Raw genomic sequence first — 19433 nt, forward strand, 5'->3', positions numbered from 1 at the left:
ATTAAGTTTCTGAATTTTTCTATATTTTTCTGAATTCATTTTAGTACACATATAGGTGTATGTGTGTGTATGTGTATTCATTTATATATTGCTATAATTATAGACAGATGTTTAAAACTATAGTAATAAATAGATATAGATGTTTATATAAATGAAGATAATAACATTTAATGTTAATTAAATAAAAGAGGAGAATATTAGAAATATTTTCCTACTTGGATGATTTATTTTTTCTGTTAATTCATTAGCATAAAATGTGACATACACACAGATAATCTAAAATTTTTTGTACACATATAGTCATTCCCCAGTATCTACAGCAGATTAGTTCCAAGAATCCCCAAAATACCAAACTCTAAGGATATTCAAGTCCTTTATATAAAATTTTGTACTGTTTGCATATAATTTATGAATACCATCCCAGGTTTTTTATAGATTAATAGATCACTTATAATCCCTAATAAAATGTAAATGCTACAACAATGTATTGTTTATGTAATAATGACAAGAAAAACATTCTGTAAATATTTAATATTTATGCAATTTAAAATTTATGATCTGTGGTTGGTTGGCACTAACAGATATGAAGCCTAGATTGAATTTGGCTTTTTAAAGTAGCCAATATAAAACTTTAAATTCTTTTCTCACATAAAACTACAAATAAACGGAGAAATTAAGTAGAAAATCACCATCAAATTTAATGGATTTTCAAAAGAATATTGATAAATCCATAAAGTACAAAATAATTAGCTATCTAGCAACTTGGAATTATTAATAATAAAATTTTTTAAGAATGTTGGGAAGTATTAGCTTTAAAACATGATGGGTTTAATAATATTGGTATCTTATAAGCTAATTTTAATAAGTGCAAAATAAAGTTGTTAATATGAATCTGAAATCAACTTTGAATTCTCTAATTAAAATAAACAGTATATATTCAAATAACCAGATTTTTAAAAATTATGACAGAATAATATACTTCATTTCAAATTTTGGGCATATATCCTAAATTATAATTTAATTTAGTATTATTTTGAGTTACAAAAGGAGTATTTTTCCTATAAAGTTATTATCATAGTTATGTGTTATTAACTCAATATATTTAATTTCTTTCCTAAAAAAGACAGTTCACTATAAATAATGACATTATAACTTTTCCCCCCAGATAAACAATAAAAATGACAAAATTCCAAGATTTCTTAGAAATGTTGATCCTTATTCCTGTAATCTTAAGTGTATTCTACAATCTTCATATCAGTCTATCAAGTTTCAATATATGAATGCAAATTTCCAACATAGAAAAACTATTATACCTATGTGCAGGTATCTTTCGGTTCCCAACAATCAGGATAACATCACAGAGTTGCTGCTGCTTCAGGTAACTCTCCATCTTTCTGAAGGTTTGCTCAGCATGGTGAACTGCTTGATAGAATTCTTCAGAGCTACTAGAGTCCAAATCACTTTGAGGTGTCAGTGAATGACTGGTTGATGAGACCCTGTAAATCACAGACACACAGGATTGTGTTTATACAAAGTACTACCAATTATCAAGCATGATATGTAGATTCTTTCTAGAAAGTTTTAGAAAAAAAACCCAGCTGAACCTATTTTCAAGATATTTTATGCAAATCCAATGAAACAAGTTTGAAAAATATAATTTGAGTCAATAATTTGAAGGGGGATGCAATGAATGAATTGAAATTTTTCTGTTTTGTTAAAAAAAGGACTTTAAAATAGACTTTCTGTATTTATTAGCATATTAATTTAGTAAATCTGAAACATCATACAAATAAATTGTCAATGTTTATTCTAAAATCAATTAACAAGGAAATATTAAAACATGTCACAGAAAATGTGTTGTATTTACACAATGGAATCCTATTCACTCATAATAAAAAATAAAATCCTGTAATTTGAGCACAAGAATGAACTTGAAGGACATAATGTTTAGTGCATAGAGCATTATTTCTTCCAAAACATATTAGCCAAAATCTGAAGCACAATATTAGCAGCCAAAGACAGAAATATATGTAAAAAGGTTAATGAATCACAACTAACATAAAGCTATCTAACACATTTATTTTGCAAACATTATACTTGATTAAACTTTTCTTTCCTTGAGATTCCAAATGAGATACATTAACACTACTCTTATGTCACATTTTTGTAAAGGTTCTTCTCAGTATGAAGTAAACAAACAAAATTGAACCCATAATTGCCAGATAAAAAAGTGTATTATTGGTATTTCCAAAAAATGTGTTTGCAAACAAAGAGAATCCAAAAGAATCTACTAAGAATCTTACAAAACTAAATTCATTAAAATTATATCTACAAATTTGTCTATGCAATATGGTAATTTCCATCACACCTTACAAATTTTCCTTTAAATATTTAAAACTAATACAACTTTTTGCTACCTCATATCTTTGTCTTTCACAAGTTTGCAAATTACAACCCCAGAATATGGTCATTCCTCAGCACGTATTTTGTGAATCAGGTTCAGGCACATGTGACAAGAACATAGAATTCATGTGCACATTAACAGATTGAACAGAAAATCACAAAATGTCTGCAAGTTATTTTTTTAATATTTATTTTTTAGTTTTAGGTGGAAACAATATCTTTATTTTTTAATTTTTCTTTTTAATGTGGTACTTAGGATCAAACCCAGTGCCTCATGCATGCTAGGCCAAAACTCTACCACTGAGCCACACCCCATCACTGCAAGGTATATTTTTTAAGTCTAGAATAAACATTTTATCTCTCAGGTACATAAGGAAAATGGAGTCAGGTAGGTTACCAAAAGAGATTTTAAAAAAAAGCCCCCAAAGATACCCAGAATGTTCTGATATTGTACCCAGAATGCATGAATAGGGTCTAAAATTTAAGATAGTAGAGACAGTCTAGCAGAATGACTCCGAATTATTTTTTACTCAGGGCTTGGAACAAAGATTACATCCAGATCCTGGATATAATCCATTCTATTTGTTACTCAGAAATTAAATGAAGTAACATAAGGCAGAAAGTTATACACTTCACTAAATAGTTCAGAGATGTTAGCAAGAAAATAATCTACCATGCTTATCTTTAAGTCATCCAAGATGTGGTGGATGAAATATTAAGACAATTACTGAAAAGAAATAGAATCTGACAATCTTAGAACTTAATGAGACTCTAGAAATATAAGAGTATAATATTTGGTAGGATTTATTCAGAGTAAAAAGTTTAATTACTGTCAAGATAGAAACTTCTCTTATCTAATCTAAATACATTTGAGCCTTTTCTAAAATTTTTTGAGAGTAATTTAAAAGAATAAGTATTAAAAATTGGAGCACTATAAAGTAGACTCCAAAACTTTTTTTTTCTGAATTCAAGTACTTTCCTAGACTTTTTTTTTCCTTAAAGTTCCCTTGTTTTGAGCCTGTCCATATTGTATCTGAGAATAAGTCACTTTCTTCAAGGTCAACCAATCTGTTATATAAATGGTTATATTGGTTTTGACTTGATTTTCTTTTGAACATTTCCTCATAAATCATTTCCTGATCCCAAACTTGGGTAAGATTCATTTTCGTTGACATTTGTTTCAAGATGGGAATGATTTTTAAATTAAGCTTTACTATTTAACTTAATTCTATCACATATCTAGTCTTATTTATTTAACAAATAAGACCTACAAAGTTTAAAATATACAAAAATGTTTTGAACACTGTTTAATATTTGTAGTAATAGCAATTAAATGATTTCCTGTAGTATTAAATTAAATGACAAAATAAATTTGCAAGTAGTTTTTTATTTCCTTTGAGAGATAAGAATTAGATTTTGTTTAAAAAATATATTAAAGAACATTTATGTAATATCAAAGAAAGAAATTGCCCATATTTATACAGTTGTAGGAAAGGAACTAACTGTAGTGAAATATGGGTGGACTGGAGTGAAAAATCCTGATTTAGTCAAGTAATTTAGTATTTCAGTTAATGTATGTCTTTTCAGAATGCCTTGTTTAAAAATGCTTAAATATTTTATGTGAGGCACATATTTTAATAACAAACCATAAATTCATCATTACAAAAATATTAAAGTTCAAAAACTGATCAAAAATAAAGAGAAAAAAAGAAATTTAAATAGATAAATAGATAAATGAATAAGCCACTTTGCAGTAAAACATTAAATAATAAAAGCATCACTTTACATATCAGTATCATAGCACAAACATTGTTCAAAATAAATGCTTAGTTATGCTAAGCACACTAATTTTCAATTCTTTTAATAACACCCAAGAGAGATTTAGATACTAGATATATGATAATAATAGATAAAGTTCAAGCAGCAGGTGCTGCTACTTAGAACCAAGAAAAATGAATATAGCCATTAATGTTGCTTCTGGGTACAATTTTATTTTATAAGATAATTAAAATTTTAAGTAAGGCTTTTTATCAGAATATTGAAGCACATGTACACATACGTATATATACACAAATGGGTAGGTTAGAAAAATAAAAAGAAGTGTGACTAATGAACCAAAAATGAAAATTCATATATTCTTGATACATCAGTGGGTTCTGGTCTCAATTAGTTTCTATAAAATGTAATATGATTTTAAATAACTTCTAATATTATGATTGTAAAATAAAGTACATATTTTAAAGCAGTTGTAACATAAGTTTGAAGTTTATTTTCAAAGAAACACTGGATGTGAAACTGTAAATATATATATATGTACATACCATAAGATATATGTACATGATGCAACATGTTGCTTGAAAAAAAAATATTCCCACAAAGAAAATAATGTATTTGATGTTTTTGCTTTAAAATTCTAAAATTAATAGTTCATAACTATCCCTATTTTATACTAAAGGATTTTTAAATACTTGAAATTACAAAATTTACATAACAAATATTTTTAAGAACTTTAAACTCAAAGAAAATTGTTGACAGAATGATCAGAATGGTTGACAAACCAAATTTAGGTGCTAAAAATTCTTTTATATATATATATATATTTATTTTTTTAGTTTTCAGCGGACACAACCTCTTTTTTTGTATGTGGTGCTGGGGATCGAACCCGGGCCGCACGCATGCCAGGCAAGCAGCTACCGTTTTAGCCACATCACCAGCCCACTAAAAATTCTTGCACACACAAAAAAGAGAATTCTAGAAATAAAAGAAACTTCTCAGAAGAAAATTCTTGATTTGCAAAATGTGATAAAATTATAAAAATACTTCTAATGTAATGCAGTCCATAATTGATATGTAAATATGTAATATGTAAATGATTGATTAGGCAATACCCATGAATCTCATTTTATGTTTTCTCTTACTAAATCCTTTTCTATCAATGTACCTAAAGTTTTAAAATTAAATGAACCTTACTTGAAAACTAAATTAATCTTGTATATATAACTGCCATTAATTTAGAATACTATGCTAATTACCTTCAATTATTTTATTGTCATGGAATGTTGGTAAAAATTGTTAAATTATGAAAATAAGATAAGTTTATGCTGGTAAAAATGTTAAAGTTATCTAAACATATACTTCCATAATCAGTTTTCCCCAAAAAATTCTGCTTCCCAAACTTCAAGTTCTTGTAAATAATTTAATTTTGAGGAAATAGAAAATCAAATGAAAGAAAGCCAAAGTTATATCAAGACACTTAAGATAGATTTAATAGCTTAAACGTTTGACATAGTAATCATTTGTGAAAATTAAGATTTAATAGTAATAAAATCTTAATTTTATTATTGTTAGAATAATTTTTTCACAGTAAAAGAGGATTTTGTCATAGATTCTTCATACCAAATAAAACTTAAAGAGGAATAAACTGATCTCTTTTTAGAAGAGAAAAACTATACATATATATATATATATATATATATATATATATATATATATATATGCTGTACACTAAACTATTTAAATGCTTAAAAACTGTTCATTATATATCAATCTACAATAAAGTTTTCCTTCAGCTCCCTTAATTCTTACTAGAAATGCAATATGTTTTAATTATTCTAGTTCAGCATTCACAAAATATCTATGGTCAAAATAAAAATAAGTATTGAACATATAGTGTCATTTTATTTTCTTCAAATTAACTAGTCGGGAGTAAAATGGCAATTGATTATCTTTGCGAAACAGAAATTCTTAGAAAAGTGAATATTACTTCATTCATTTTCTGACACAATAATAAAAAGGAAAATATTGTTCATAGCAATTACTCTGAGATGAACTAGAAAAACTTCAAATTCATTTCTGAAGTACATTATTAAAAGAAATTTGTTTTATTTACATTTTCTGCTATTCAAAACTTGTACTTTTTGCCTTGTTAATGAATTATCAGAAAACAAAATTATCAGAAAACAAAATTAGTTTTAAAGGAAAAAGAAAAAGTAATAAGAAAGGAAATTGCAAGGAGTATCTCCCCTCCTCCATTGTTCTACTAAGGTCCTGTTGGCTAACACCAAGATGTGCTTTGCCTGTGTATGACATTTATAAATGACATAATTAAAATATACAGATAGAAAGAGATATATACAGGTATCTATAATAAAATATGTCATAGAGATGTTCATACCCATAGATATCCTGAAAGTGTAAATTTTTCAAAATAACAGAAATAAAGAGTTCCTATGAAAACATATTTGATAGAAAAAACTGCTGCTTACACTAAATGAAGTACAATATATATATTTTTTCATACTAGGGGTTGAATTTAGGGGCATTCGACCACTGAGCCACATCCCTCAGCTCTATTTTGTATTTTATTTAGAGACATTGAGTTACTTAGTGCTTTGCTTTGGCTGAGACTGGTTTTTGGATTCTGTATACTTCTGTCTCAGCCTCCTGAGCTGCTGGGATTACAGGCATGCACCACTGCATGGGGCGATAAATGTTTTACTTGCAATTTGAAATCTGAAAATTTTTCATTAAAAAAATCTTGCTGAAAAAGTTATTTCTAAAACATTATAAAACAATAGGAATAAAAAGCACTATTCTCTGTCTCCCCGTTTAATATACATCATTATCAAGAAAAGCAATGACAGCAATCACAGATAACACAAAACCAGGTTTTTCCACATCTTTCTAGTCCTTCTATCTGTAATGAAAATTTACCTCCTTCAAAAATCCTTCCAGTCTATTCTTAAAAACAATTAAGATATCTTTCTTTGTATTTAAGATTTGACCAAAAATACAAGCTAAATGATTTTTATGTTGTAATATTTGGTCTCCTCATTTGGGTGACAGCAGGAAATGAATGTGGTGTGAAAATTTAATACCATAAACTAAAAAGAATTATATATATAAAGTGTTGGACTTACTTTTATAGAAAATGTTCTTGAAATTTAAGTGATATAAGATGTGTGATTCTAGAAGACTTACTTGCCCCTGAGCCAGCCACATCAATTCTCCTGTGAACTTGTTAGAACTGCCAAGTATCAGATACTACCTTGGACCTACTGAATCAAGGCCTTCAGTGATTTTGGGGAATGCTTAAGGCAGAGAATCTTCAGTACTGAGTCTTGGTTTATGCAGTGGCCAGAAACTTTGGGATCCATCCAAACACTTCATTTCACTAAATTAGCATTGACTTATAGGTTATTTTACAATTAAAAAGCCCTTTAGGGGTGTGGCTGGGGTTGTGGCTCTGTGGCAGAGCACTTGCCTCCCACTGGGTTAGATCCTCATCACCATATAAAAATAAATAAACAAAATGAAGGTATTAAAAAAAAACCACGTTGTCATTTTTCCAAATAATTCACTTGCAATTTAATTCAGCAGTCATTTATTCAGTGCCTACTATCTGAGCTGATATACTAAAGCAAAAATATAAAAATGAAGATAAATAAATAGCTCTCAGTAATTCAGAACAACTAGTTGCTTGGGGGAAACAAAGTTAATAAAAGAAATGTGTTATAAAAGTAATAATACAAAAATTGGGATTCAAAGAGAAGAAATGTAATCACCTGACCCTATGTATGGGTTGTGTAAATGAAAGGAAGGCTGCATGGAGGAAAATATGGTTCAGCTGAGTCTTTGAGGATATAAAGACGGTCAGAATTATTAAAATCCTTATTTTACAAGTGAGGAGACCAATATGTAAAATAGCAAAAAGGAAAAAAAAAATCCCTCTAGACAATGAAACTGGAAAATAATGAGGCCAGAATTCAATTTAAGACTTTCAGGTAAAGATTATCCCCCACCAAAAAAACAAGCAAACAACAATAAGAAACACCCTCTATTTCACTTGATTATTCCAGAGTAAAGAAATTGGATAAATATTATTTGTGGAATGCTAGAGAAAGGATGACATTTGGAGTCCCTATTCTTACATTAAAGTTCTTCCTTTGTATCTATCTAGACATTGCAAGACAAACATCAAAGTAAGATGTGAATTTATTATTTACCTAAATAACTGTAGACAGACATGTAGTCAATATAAAAGAGAAAATTTTTTTGCATTCTCATTGTATAAATATGCTGTAGAGGAAAATGTTTGCTTTTCTTAGAATGTGAATAACTTGACTGAACTTTATTTTTCTAACCATATTGATTAGTAAATCATATCAGATAAAATTAATCTACCATGAGTAGGACTACTCATATTTAGTAACAATTGCATCTGCTAATTTTCCTGTGTGTGTTCAGTCATACATTGACTTAATTTATACCATTTACATACAATAGATTTTTGAGAAAGAAAACTTATTTCAGATGTTTAAGGTTTTATTTGTTGCCCCTTCCCCACATAGCCCTTTAGATCACACTTATTTACTGCCTGTGTAACCTGCTGTCTTCCACAGAAGGAACCTGATCCCTGTACATACCACCCTCTGCAATATTTCTACCCATCATTACAAAATGGAATTGATTTTCAAGGCCTGCAGTGATTCTGAGGAATGTTTAAGGCAGAGAATCTTCAATACTGAGTCTTGGTTTATGCAGTGGCCAGAAAGAGGAGGCTGATGAGAGTGAATAATGATACTTACTATATTCCTGTTCTCTCCCTGTGTAGTACTTTATCTACACACATACCTCCAAGAGTCAATTCCTCCTACACAGACATTATATAGTTGCCAGTTGACTCGAGGCTCCAGGTGTATCATTCCTTCCTCTTGTTCTTCCAGCTTAGAGGTGGTAATGGCTTCCCAGTGTTCTAATCTGAATGTCATATAACTACCTTGTTCCTCTAATATAGCCAATACCTAGGTAAGTATGTCTTCATTAAACATCTTTGTTTGAAACAGTGTGACTTTATTTTATACAGGGGCTCTTTCTGATTAGAGCAGTTGCCCCAGGATACTAAAAACAAATTGGGAATTTGAGAGCTTAACATATTTGGGAAATACACAGATGATATTTTTAGGTTGGAAATGGAGAACTAAAAATCCAGTGCTTAGACATCACTTTTATTCAAAATAACCAGAATAAAGATATAGCATGAGCAGCTAGTAGGCAAAAAGAATTAAAATATATTGATTGAGCAACATTATAAGTTATAAGAACTATGAGTTGTGCTAGAGAGTTTATAAAGAAATAATGAATGATAATTTTAGGGCCTAGCATTCCAAACTCAATGTACAGAAGAAACAGAATAAAACACCCTTTATTTCTAATGAAACCAGAACAAACACATAAAGGAGCAGGTCCCTAATCTAATTTTGACAAAAATCACAATGCCTGTTTAATGTACAAGCTCATTGAATCAGTTATGATTTGAATGAGGCTTGGTTGGATAGGGGTGACACTATTAGTCTTGGGGACAACTGTGGGAACACAAGAAAAACCAAGAACCTTGAACCATTTTCTTTAGATTCCCTTGATTGTAGAAGCAGAACCATCTCCTCTTCAGAGGAAATTAACCTACTGTTGCATCAAGTTTCTTTGAATCTTTCACCAGGTTTTTATCAAAAGCAGATGCTTTTCAATGTAATACCATGTTTCCTTAGGACCTTCCCAAGATGCTTTATTATCCCCAGGCTTATAACTCTCTTCATGGTATGAAGGAAAATAAAACAATGTCTATGCTGGGAATACATTTCACACATCAAAGGAATTACATGATATTGTACTAATTTGTATAGACAGATACCTAGGAAACACATGTAGAAAAAGATTCACAGGATGTCACATTAAGAATGAATTGGATGAACTGAATTGATGTGGCTCCAGCATTCAGAGGGGTGGCTTATTGTCTTTCATGGGTTAATATAAGGAGTCCTAGCATCTGCAATGGCAACATTTCCTAGGCATACTTTAGAGCATATACAATACTACTAGTGGCCACAGAAATGATATAATTAATCTATTGTGGCCAATCTGTTTGGCCATAACTACTGGGTGTTCTAGAGAAGGCTCCTTTGCCAATAAGGAATTCATTGACAAGGAGTCCAGTAGCATACTTTGAAGTCTCTGTTAAGTAAACTAAGACTCTGATGACACAATTGAATTGAGCCATTTCATGTCAATGGCAATATTGTGCCAAAGACAATGTGGAGACCTGTGTCCTATAAACAATGAATACTACTACATTTTTTGTAAATAAAATTTTAATTCTTTTTTATCATTATGTACTGTATACATGTATCAACTTGTCATTACTATACCCTATAACATATACAATTACTGTACACCAATTAAATTAAAAATAAAAATGAATCTTATTCAAGAGCATTCACATCCATTTCATTATATATTGCCTATGTCTGCTTTCTTGTGATAACAATAATGTTGAGTAGTTATGACAGAGACCATATTTCCCCCAAATGTAAATTATCTACTGCCTCACTCATTACATACACAAAAAGTTTGCTGTTCCCTGTTATTACTGTAGGAATGAAGTCACATTCAGTGGATAATGTCTTTGGAGGTATCAAGATGATTATATGAGTTACCAGTATGTAAGAGATGGACAGTTTTCTACATTGTTACTTGGTCTATTTAATTGGAAATATTCAGACATTTTCTGCAGAAATCAGAGTTGAGTTACCATGTTTCATTATGTTCTCTTCTCACGTTTCTTAATTTATCAACTCAGAGATTCAAAGAAACTTAATTGATTTTAAGTCTGGGTTTTTAAAGGAAGGAGTCTGTACAATTGCTACAATTCTGTATTGAGAATATTTATTCATGTTTTCCCCAAATATTTGATATTAGAAAATGGAGAGTACCAAAAAATTCCAGGAGTTATTAAACATTATCTATGAACTAAAGTGAGTAGTTCACTACTCTAAAATGCTAACTTATATGACCAGACAGAGAAAAACTTTTGAAAGCCAGTAATATATTTCATATTTACCCAAACCCATATCCTGATGTTGTCACTGGATCAATGGACTTCACCTATACTAGTTAATCAGTATAAGAATGCACAGTTACTAAAGATGTATTTAGAAACTGTCATGTTTTTCATACTGATTTTATAAACCACAGAATCAGGCATATTAGGGAAAAATTTGTTAAATGAACTCCTACCATATGTCCACAACAGTAGTAAACCCAAAACTTTCCTGCATTTATAAAAAAAGCATACATTAGTATTACATTAAAAGCTTAAAATATGAAAAAGCAGAGATTCTATTATATCATAAATTCATTCATTTGTTAGGGAAAAATGCCAGATGGATCTTAAATAATAATTATATCATTGCAAATGCAATCAAGCAATAATGATAATTGAAGCTGATATTCCGGTTGTATTATTTTTATAGAAGAAAATCAACTCATAGTTCCTGAAACTTGGTATTTAGCTATCAAGTTCCCATTATATTTTTTTAAAAAAAAATCAATGTTTTAGGGAAATCAGAACATGTCCTTGCCCCAACAAGGAGGACAGCCTTACTCCAATATCTTACCATAGGAGAATGACAACTCACCTCCATTAGGTAATCTGCAAGAGTCTTGGTCACCTTGATAATCCATAAAACAACAATTTTCCATGACATTGGTGATATTGTGATTACTGAATCTGATGGGCAGGAAATACCAAGATGTCTTACTTCTTAAAATTAGAATAGAATAATACTTCAAAACTTGAGTTCTTTCATATTGGTGAAAATTCTAGGAGTATTAACATTTTAGCATGTTAAAAAAATGCTGGTTTTTAGAAAAAAATATTCAAATTTATTTTTCCTTTTATTTTTAATTAATATTTTGGTAAAAATTCTTAATAATAGATGTGCCCTCTCAACCAAATTTTACTTGTATAATATTAATTGTAAAAACAAAATTGTACAACAGATGTATGGAACTTATTCATCTTAAATAATTGAACCTCTGTATTTATTGAATAGCAGCATCCCATTTGCTTCCTCCCTGTAGGGCATGATGTAACGTGGGGCATATTGCATCAGAAAAGAGGAAACTTAACTTGCTGGTTGCTATCTGCTTCCCAGTCCTGGGGCCACATATGGCTAAGAGAGCACCTAGCGATTAGCCAGAAGGCATTGCCATGGGTTGTGATGAAGAATCGGACTACCTCTAGGATAGGCTCAGAACCCTTCTGCCCTCGGATAGCTCCTGTCTCCCATTACTGCCTGTAGGATGGGTGTAGATGTGAACTCTCTCCACCCTGCTGACCTTTAACCCTGATTGGTTCCTGTACATTATATTATCTGTGTGTGTTTTCTCAATAAAGGAGCTCCTGCTTTGACTAGTCTCCCTGATGCCTCTGATTGTCCTCTGGCCAGGGAAGGCTGGGTCCGGGCGGTCAGTGGGCCCTCATCCTGGTGGTGGTGGGGGGTGCTCTCCCCATTCCTCATATCTCCCGCAGGTCAGGAGGAAAGGGGGGGGGGACTAAAAACCCTGACACCTCCCCATCCCTATTTACAGCTTATGGCAACAACCATTCATTCTGCTTCCTTATTTGATGTGTTTAACTATGTTAGATTCCACATATAAGTGGAATCATTCAGTACTTGTACTTCTGTAACTGGTTTATTTCACTTAAAATAATGTGTTCCAGGTTCAGCCATTTTGTTCCATTTGCCAAAATTTCTTTTTTCTTTTGTAAGTAAGAGGTGTGTGTGTGTGTGTGTGTGTGTGTGTGTGTGTGCACGTTTGCACAGGTGTGCACATACAGGGAGGCTGTTCTCCCTGTTGATTTTCAGAAAATCTCATAGGAAGTTGATAGCTACATATTAGATTTCAGGGACTGAGGTGATTTTCATTTGCAAAAATATCACATCTGGAATATCAACTTCAATTATCATCACTGCTGATTACATTTGTTATAACATAGCTATTAGTCAAGATCTATCTCACATTTTACCTATAAAATAAAGAAATTATACATATATATTTATATCCAATACTTCATATATTATTTTTATATAATATATACATGTGTATATTTGATATATGCACATACATATAGTTTTATATATATGTACAAATATATATCTATGTATATATGTGTATATACAAGTCTACCAGTGCAGCTCAAGAGAGGCCTCTGTTCAATGCCTGGGCTACTATACAAAGTGTTCTGTGACTTAGGCACTTAACACAGAAGATCAAATAATAATAGAAGTGACTGTGACTAACAAGAAAGCTATATTGACCATCTGGCCATTCCAATTGGAAAATTAGAGCCTAGGAAATTTTGGGGAGCACATCTCAGCCAACTATGATTTAAAAAATCACAAAGAAGCATGTGAGCATAAATACTTTATTGTTATATCAAAATATACATCAAAAATGGGCTCAAACACATACTGAAATACATGACGTGACATACGGCTCAATCTCCTTGGTACCTATTTCTATTGTTTCATCATTTCTACTTCAATCAATAAGTCCTTGTATTAACTTTCCATTAATAACAACTAATGACCATAGAACTACCAGCTCTAAACAACCAGACCTCTGTCAATCAAGAGTCCAGATTTGTTATTCCCCTGATCATGTTTCATAAGGCTGCAACAAAGTGTTGAACAGCTATACTCCTGTCTGAAGGATCAATTAGGAAGGAATCTGCATTCAATCTCATCTAATTTGTTGGCAACTCATTTCTTTGTGTTTATAGAATAAGGACCATGTTTCTTGATGACAACTTCTAGGTTGCTCCCAGGTCTTAGAGGTTCTACTGAATTCTTAGAGGTGCCCACAGTTCTTCAAGGTCACTCACATTTCTTTCCAGAATATTCATCATGTCAACATACAGGATCTCTCAACTGAGTCTGGATGTAAGATGGCAGTTTATATGATGTTACATAATAAAAGGAGTGATATTACATCATCTTTGTCATGTTCTGCTGGCTAGAAACAGGTCATAGGAACTGTTAATACTTAAACAAAGAGGAATATTCAAAAGCATGATTGCCAGAAGGCAGAGATTATTGGTGGTAATTTCATTGTATGTCTGCCACAGAACTCATGAAGGATGTCCCAGTCTTCCCAAAAGGTAAAATCATACGTCTGCTTTATAGAGAGTTCTGATATAAGTGGATTCTCTCACTAATACAGGAACACATGAAATTCTGCTTAAATTATGAAAACTTAGTGCTTGAGGATTTAACAGTTAACAGTTTCAATTATAAATTTTCCTTTGATCACTTGAAGATTCCCACAAAATCCAGAGGAAAGCGAGAATGTAGGAGGACTAAAGCCAAGAACTAAAAAAATTGGTAGTTTGCAAAATGTGGCTGAAGAGGATTGTGTAAGAAAGGAGACTAAGGTAGCACTTAGCAATCCTATATCCTGTCATGAAGGTCAGTGAAGAACTGCATTGGCCTATTAAAAATGGGAGCAGCCAAAACCTCAAGAACATTTATATTCATATAATTACATACTTATATAACATACTCAGAATCTTGTACTTATATGATTTATATGAGGAGTTAGGCATGAATGTATTTAAAGATATATAACTAATAGAGCCATGCTGAAAGAATTGCTTTTGGGTATACGTAAGCAGAATTTAAAATGATCTAAGACAAAGGAAAATATACAAGAAATACAAGGTGACATCCTAAAACTATCAGAATTACAGAGCTGATATGGAGCAGAGATCCTTAAGGTCACTGGTGCTGGGACACATTGTAGTTTTGATCAAAGTGCAAGACATTATATTACCTGGCATCCACTGAGATACCAGAAAGATCATATCTTACAAGTAAGAACTACATTGTAGAGTAAAAGTTAAAAGATATCCAGGGTATAATCAATTTCCAATGATATCAAAGCAGGCTATTAGTAGTAAAACTGCTTGTTAGACCAAACTTCAGCACTCTTTAAAATAAAACATGTGCCAACTCCTTATTACATAAAATTGGTGGCTATCATGCAATTAAGCAAGTACAAGACATGTTAAGAAGAAAAACAGAAAAAAATCAAATGATTGATAAAAAAGATTCTAAAATTACTTAAAAGTTTGAATAGTAGACAAGACTTTTAAAGAATTATCATAAATGTTCAATTTTAAATTAATTAATTAATGATAATTAGGGTCTTAACATGAATACATAGTAAGCAAAGCATATTAGAAATATTTTAATAAATTCTAGAATAGAAAAGTAGATTATTTAAAATAAGAAATTCATTGATGGATTGAATGGAGTTGGCAGAATAGTATTGTATTAAAAATAGTATTGACTGAATAAATTTGGCAGAAGAAAGAGTCCATGAAAAACAGAAAGAAAGAAAAATGAAAAATTTAACAGAGCTTCAAGATCATATCAGAAAATAACAAGTGATCTACTATGATTTCGTTGGAAGCCCAGAAGATAAGGTGAGAGAGAATAGGCATAGAAAATTTTAAACATAATGACTAAGGAGTTCCTAAATATAATTAATTTACTGCAGATCAAAACACCTCAGGGAACCCCATACAGGATACATACAAGACAAACCCAATAACACACATCAAATCAATGATAAAAGGGAAGATTAGTCAACAAATGATTTTGGCACTGCTGCTTTATATTTAAAATAATGTAAGTTGTTACTTGATATCACAGAGTTTAGATGTTAAAGTGCTAAACTTAAATGGCAAAACTATTAACAAGTAGAATAAAATCAGTTGGGATGAGACATATTTTACATAATTTGGGTGGAATATATTCTTAAGCAAACCATAAATTCCAGATGTCCAAAATGAAAGCAGCAACAGAAATGGTATCATTATTATTAGGAGGGAAAACACTATAGAAACATTTAAATGCTAGTTACACACTAGGAGAAAATACTTAGCTTGAATTCAGGCAAATAAATAATTCCAGAACATTTTAAAACACAATAATAAAAGGGAAAAATAGTAAGATTAACAGAGGCTATTTTTAAGTCAATTCAAAAGAGCAGAGAAACTGCATGAAAAATACATGAAAATGTCCTCAACTAAAATAGCAATAATGAACATACTAATCACGAGCAACTATTTTGTCCTGTTATGGACTGGAAGCAATTTAAAGAACTAATAATCCAACAATAATCAAACTTTTTCTTGAAGTATGAGAAATTTTTATTAATCAATAAGTGAATTGATTAAATTTCCAGGGAAAAACATAAAAGTCAGAGAAAAAGTTGTATGTTCAAATAGGGGTAAGTCACTAGATGCCTAAAATATCTGTAGAGGTATGCTGAGTTTACAGGATGAAAAAAACTTTTAATAACATGTTAAAGAAATCAGATTTATCTTTTAAGTTGAATTAAATTAGGTGTGTTTCATGGAACACCTGTATCATTAAATCAATACAGAAAGAGATGATTGATTTGGAAAATGTCATATTCTCACTATCTCCCTTGAGACACTGTTACTCTTGAAAACAATAAAGGATAAGAAAATAAATAAAATGAGTTTAATTTTGTTTAGCTGCATTCACCCAAATGCATTTATCATGAAACCTGGGAGGAAACTAGCATAGAAGATAACCCTTATTAATATTTCATGGAACTTGTACAACACAGAACACTTTGGAGAGAGCTATTTCAAGGATTTAACCATTAAAGACCAGAGTGATCAACACAAACAGGGAATAGAAGAACTGCAAACAGGGAGATTTATGGGGGAGGCTTTTGTAGTAATCAGAGGCATAAATGATACAGACATTGATCAGATCATATTTAATATAAAGGCATCTTAAGAGAATGGGTATAGAACAAGAGATATAATGAAAGTTATAAAACCTAAAGTTTAATGCATATTTCATCATACAAATCCATCTTTGGGTGTTAAATCATATTGAATCATTCATATAATTTATTACTAGTTTATTTATACTAGTTATAACTTTTACTTGGGACCTACCTATAAGGCAAGAAGGGACCAATAAATGGTACAGGTAAGAAGTTTTTTAATAGTATTCTAAATGCAAATTCATTATGAAATGATTGGTTAATGGAAATGGAATACTGAAATGAGAAGATGAAAACACAGCCAAAGTTTCTAAATGGGGAACTATTAACTATTGCTAGTTAGGAAAAAAATGTGGACCAGAATACAGAGACAGACAACAACAACAACAACAACAACAAAGCATCATAAATACATTGACTAATAGTCAACAAGTTGACCTGTGAAATGCTAGACATTCAGAATTATGCAGCTTTCACCTTTGTCCTGGCCTTTTCTTTGGTCATGATTAGTATATTCATAATTGCTATTTTAGTTTGAGCACATTTTCAGGTATTTTCCATGTATTTCCTCTGCTCTTTTGAATTGACTTAAAATAGCCACTGTTAATTTTACTATTTTTCCCCCTTTATTATTGTGTTTTAAAAATGTTTTGCAATAATTTATTTGCCTGAATACAAGTTAAGTATTTTCTCCAAGTGTACAACTAGCAAGATTACATAATTAATAATAACAACAAAATACCAACAAAAATAAAATTGTACAAATTATTGTTTTTTAAAAAAGTATATAAATGGGTACATACACATATATAAAGACACACAAATATATGTATCATAAAAATGGTTGCTTAAGACACTTGGAGCAAAATAAAAATTTATATTCAAAATAAAAAATAATTAAGTAAATTTAGAAGTATAAATTCTATGGTGATTTGGCATGAGCAATTGTAAAAATGTTACAAAGATTGGCTCTCCAGAATTAAATTTATTGATATTAGGATGTTACTTCAAATATTTTTAAAACAGTTGATTTTAAATATATGTAATGTTTTCTATTACTAGAAGTATGCAGAACATAAAACTTTACATATTTGGTCATCAGAAACAAGTGTTTGTTTATATTCAATTGATTAAAGTGGTTTACATTTGAGATAAAATAGAATATCTAAGAATATCAAAGAAAATTGTTAAAATAAGAGTAAGTAAGGAATCATAAATATAAAGGGAAGATTAGTGGTAGAGAAAAATGAGATCAAGAGGGAGGAAGAATGGATGGAAAAGGGGAGGAAATGCAGAATGAATATAACAAAATCTTGCTATGTGCAGGTACAAATATACCACAGTGAATCCCACCTTTATGTATGTGTAGAAAGCACTGATCATAAATAAATACATAAGTGAGCCTTAGTAAGACCAGTAGAGGAGAGGAAAGAGAATAGTGGGAAGGAAAGAAATGGGACAAGGAATGAAATGGAATAAATCATACATTCTAAGCACGGATTATTTTGTCAGAATGAACCAAAGTACTACGCATAACTCTAATGATCTAATAAAAACAAAATAAGAAAACATTGCCTCATTTTTATAAAAGTGTCCTCTCAAGCCTTTGCTAGTAAAGAAATCTAGTATTGGCATTAATTAGTAAAAACAATAGAAAATCCTTATTCTTTACCATGAGATCTACAATCTTAAAACTTTAAGTGCAAAGTACTACATTCTCTATAAGACTATATCATACAACATATCTCTAGAACACTTTTGGTTTTCATATCTAATCTGTGTTGAAAACTAGCTTCCTACAACCTTTTTCTTCCAGCTATTAGTAATTAGTAATATCATTCCATTTGAATTGGACTATCTTAAATTTCAAGGAAATTCTATGTAGTTTTTATTCTTCTGTATCTGATTTATTTCACTTAATATAATGTTTTCCAGGTTAAGAATAAAATACATCCTAAATTATGGAATTCCTTATATTTTAATGTATGAATAGCATCCCATATATTTATATATTATATTTTGTTTATCCTTTAGTCTGTAGATTGACATTAAGTCAATCTTATATCTTGGCTATTGTTAATAATGTTGCTAATGTAGGAATATTATGATTATATTTATTTTTTCAAATCTTAATCTCAATTTTTTTGGATGTACAGAGAAACAAGATTACTGGGTCACATGGTACTGTATTTGAAATTATTTGAGGAACATGTACATAACTTCCTATAGTAGTTATATCATTTTCGTTTTCCACTATCAGTGCATAAGTGATTCATTTCATCTCCTTACTATCGCTTATCTTTTATTTTTGTGCTTTGGTTTTATTTTTTAAATAGTGTGTCTGTTACAAAGTAGCATTT

General features: G+C 30.5%; 1 protein-coding gene across 2 annotated transcripts in view; it reads right to left on the reverse strand.

Moving 5' to 3' along the window:
- The window catches only part of Klhl1 (kelch like family member 1), a 392360-nt gene that overhangs the window by 271000 nt on the left and 101927 nt on the right, over positions 1–19433 (reverse strand). Inside the window, exon 2 of one of the 2 annotated variants that reach the window (XM_077792803.1) lies at positions 1314–1496. The exons of the other annotated variant lie outside the window; for it this stretch is intronic. Within the exon in view, the coding sequence (XP_077648929.1) occupies positions 1314–1496 (183 nt within the window). The remainder of the gene's footprint in view (positions 1–1313; positions 1497–19433) is intronic. 2 annotated transcript variants of the gene reach the window in all.

The sequence above is a fragment of the Urocitellus parryii genome, chromosome 2, assembly GCF_045843805.1.
Source record: "Urocitellus parryii isolate mUroPar1 chromosome 2, mUroPar1.hap1, whole genome shotgun sequence".
Lineage (NCBI taxonomy): Eukaryota > Metazoa > Chordata > Mammalia > Rodentia > Sciuridae > Urocitellus > Urocitellus parryii.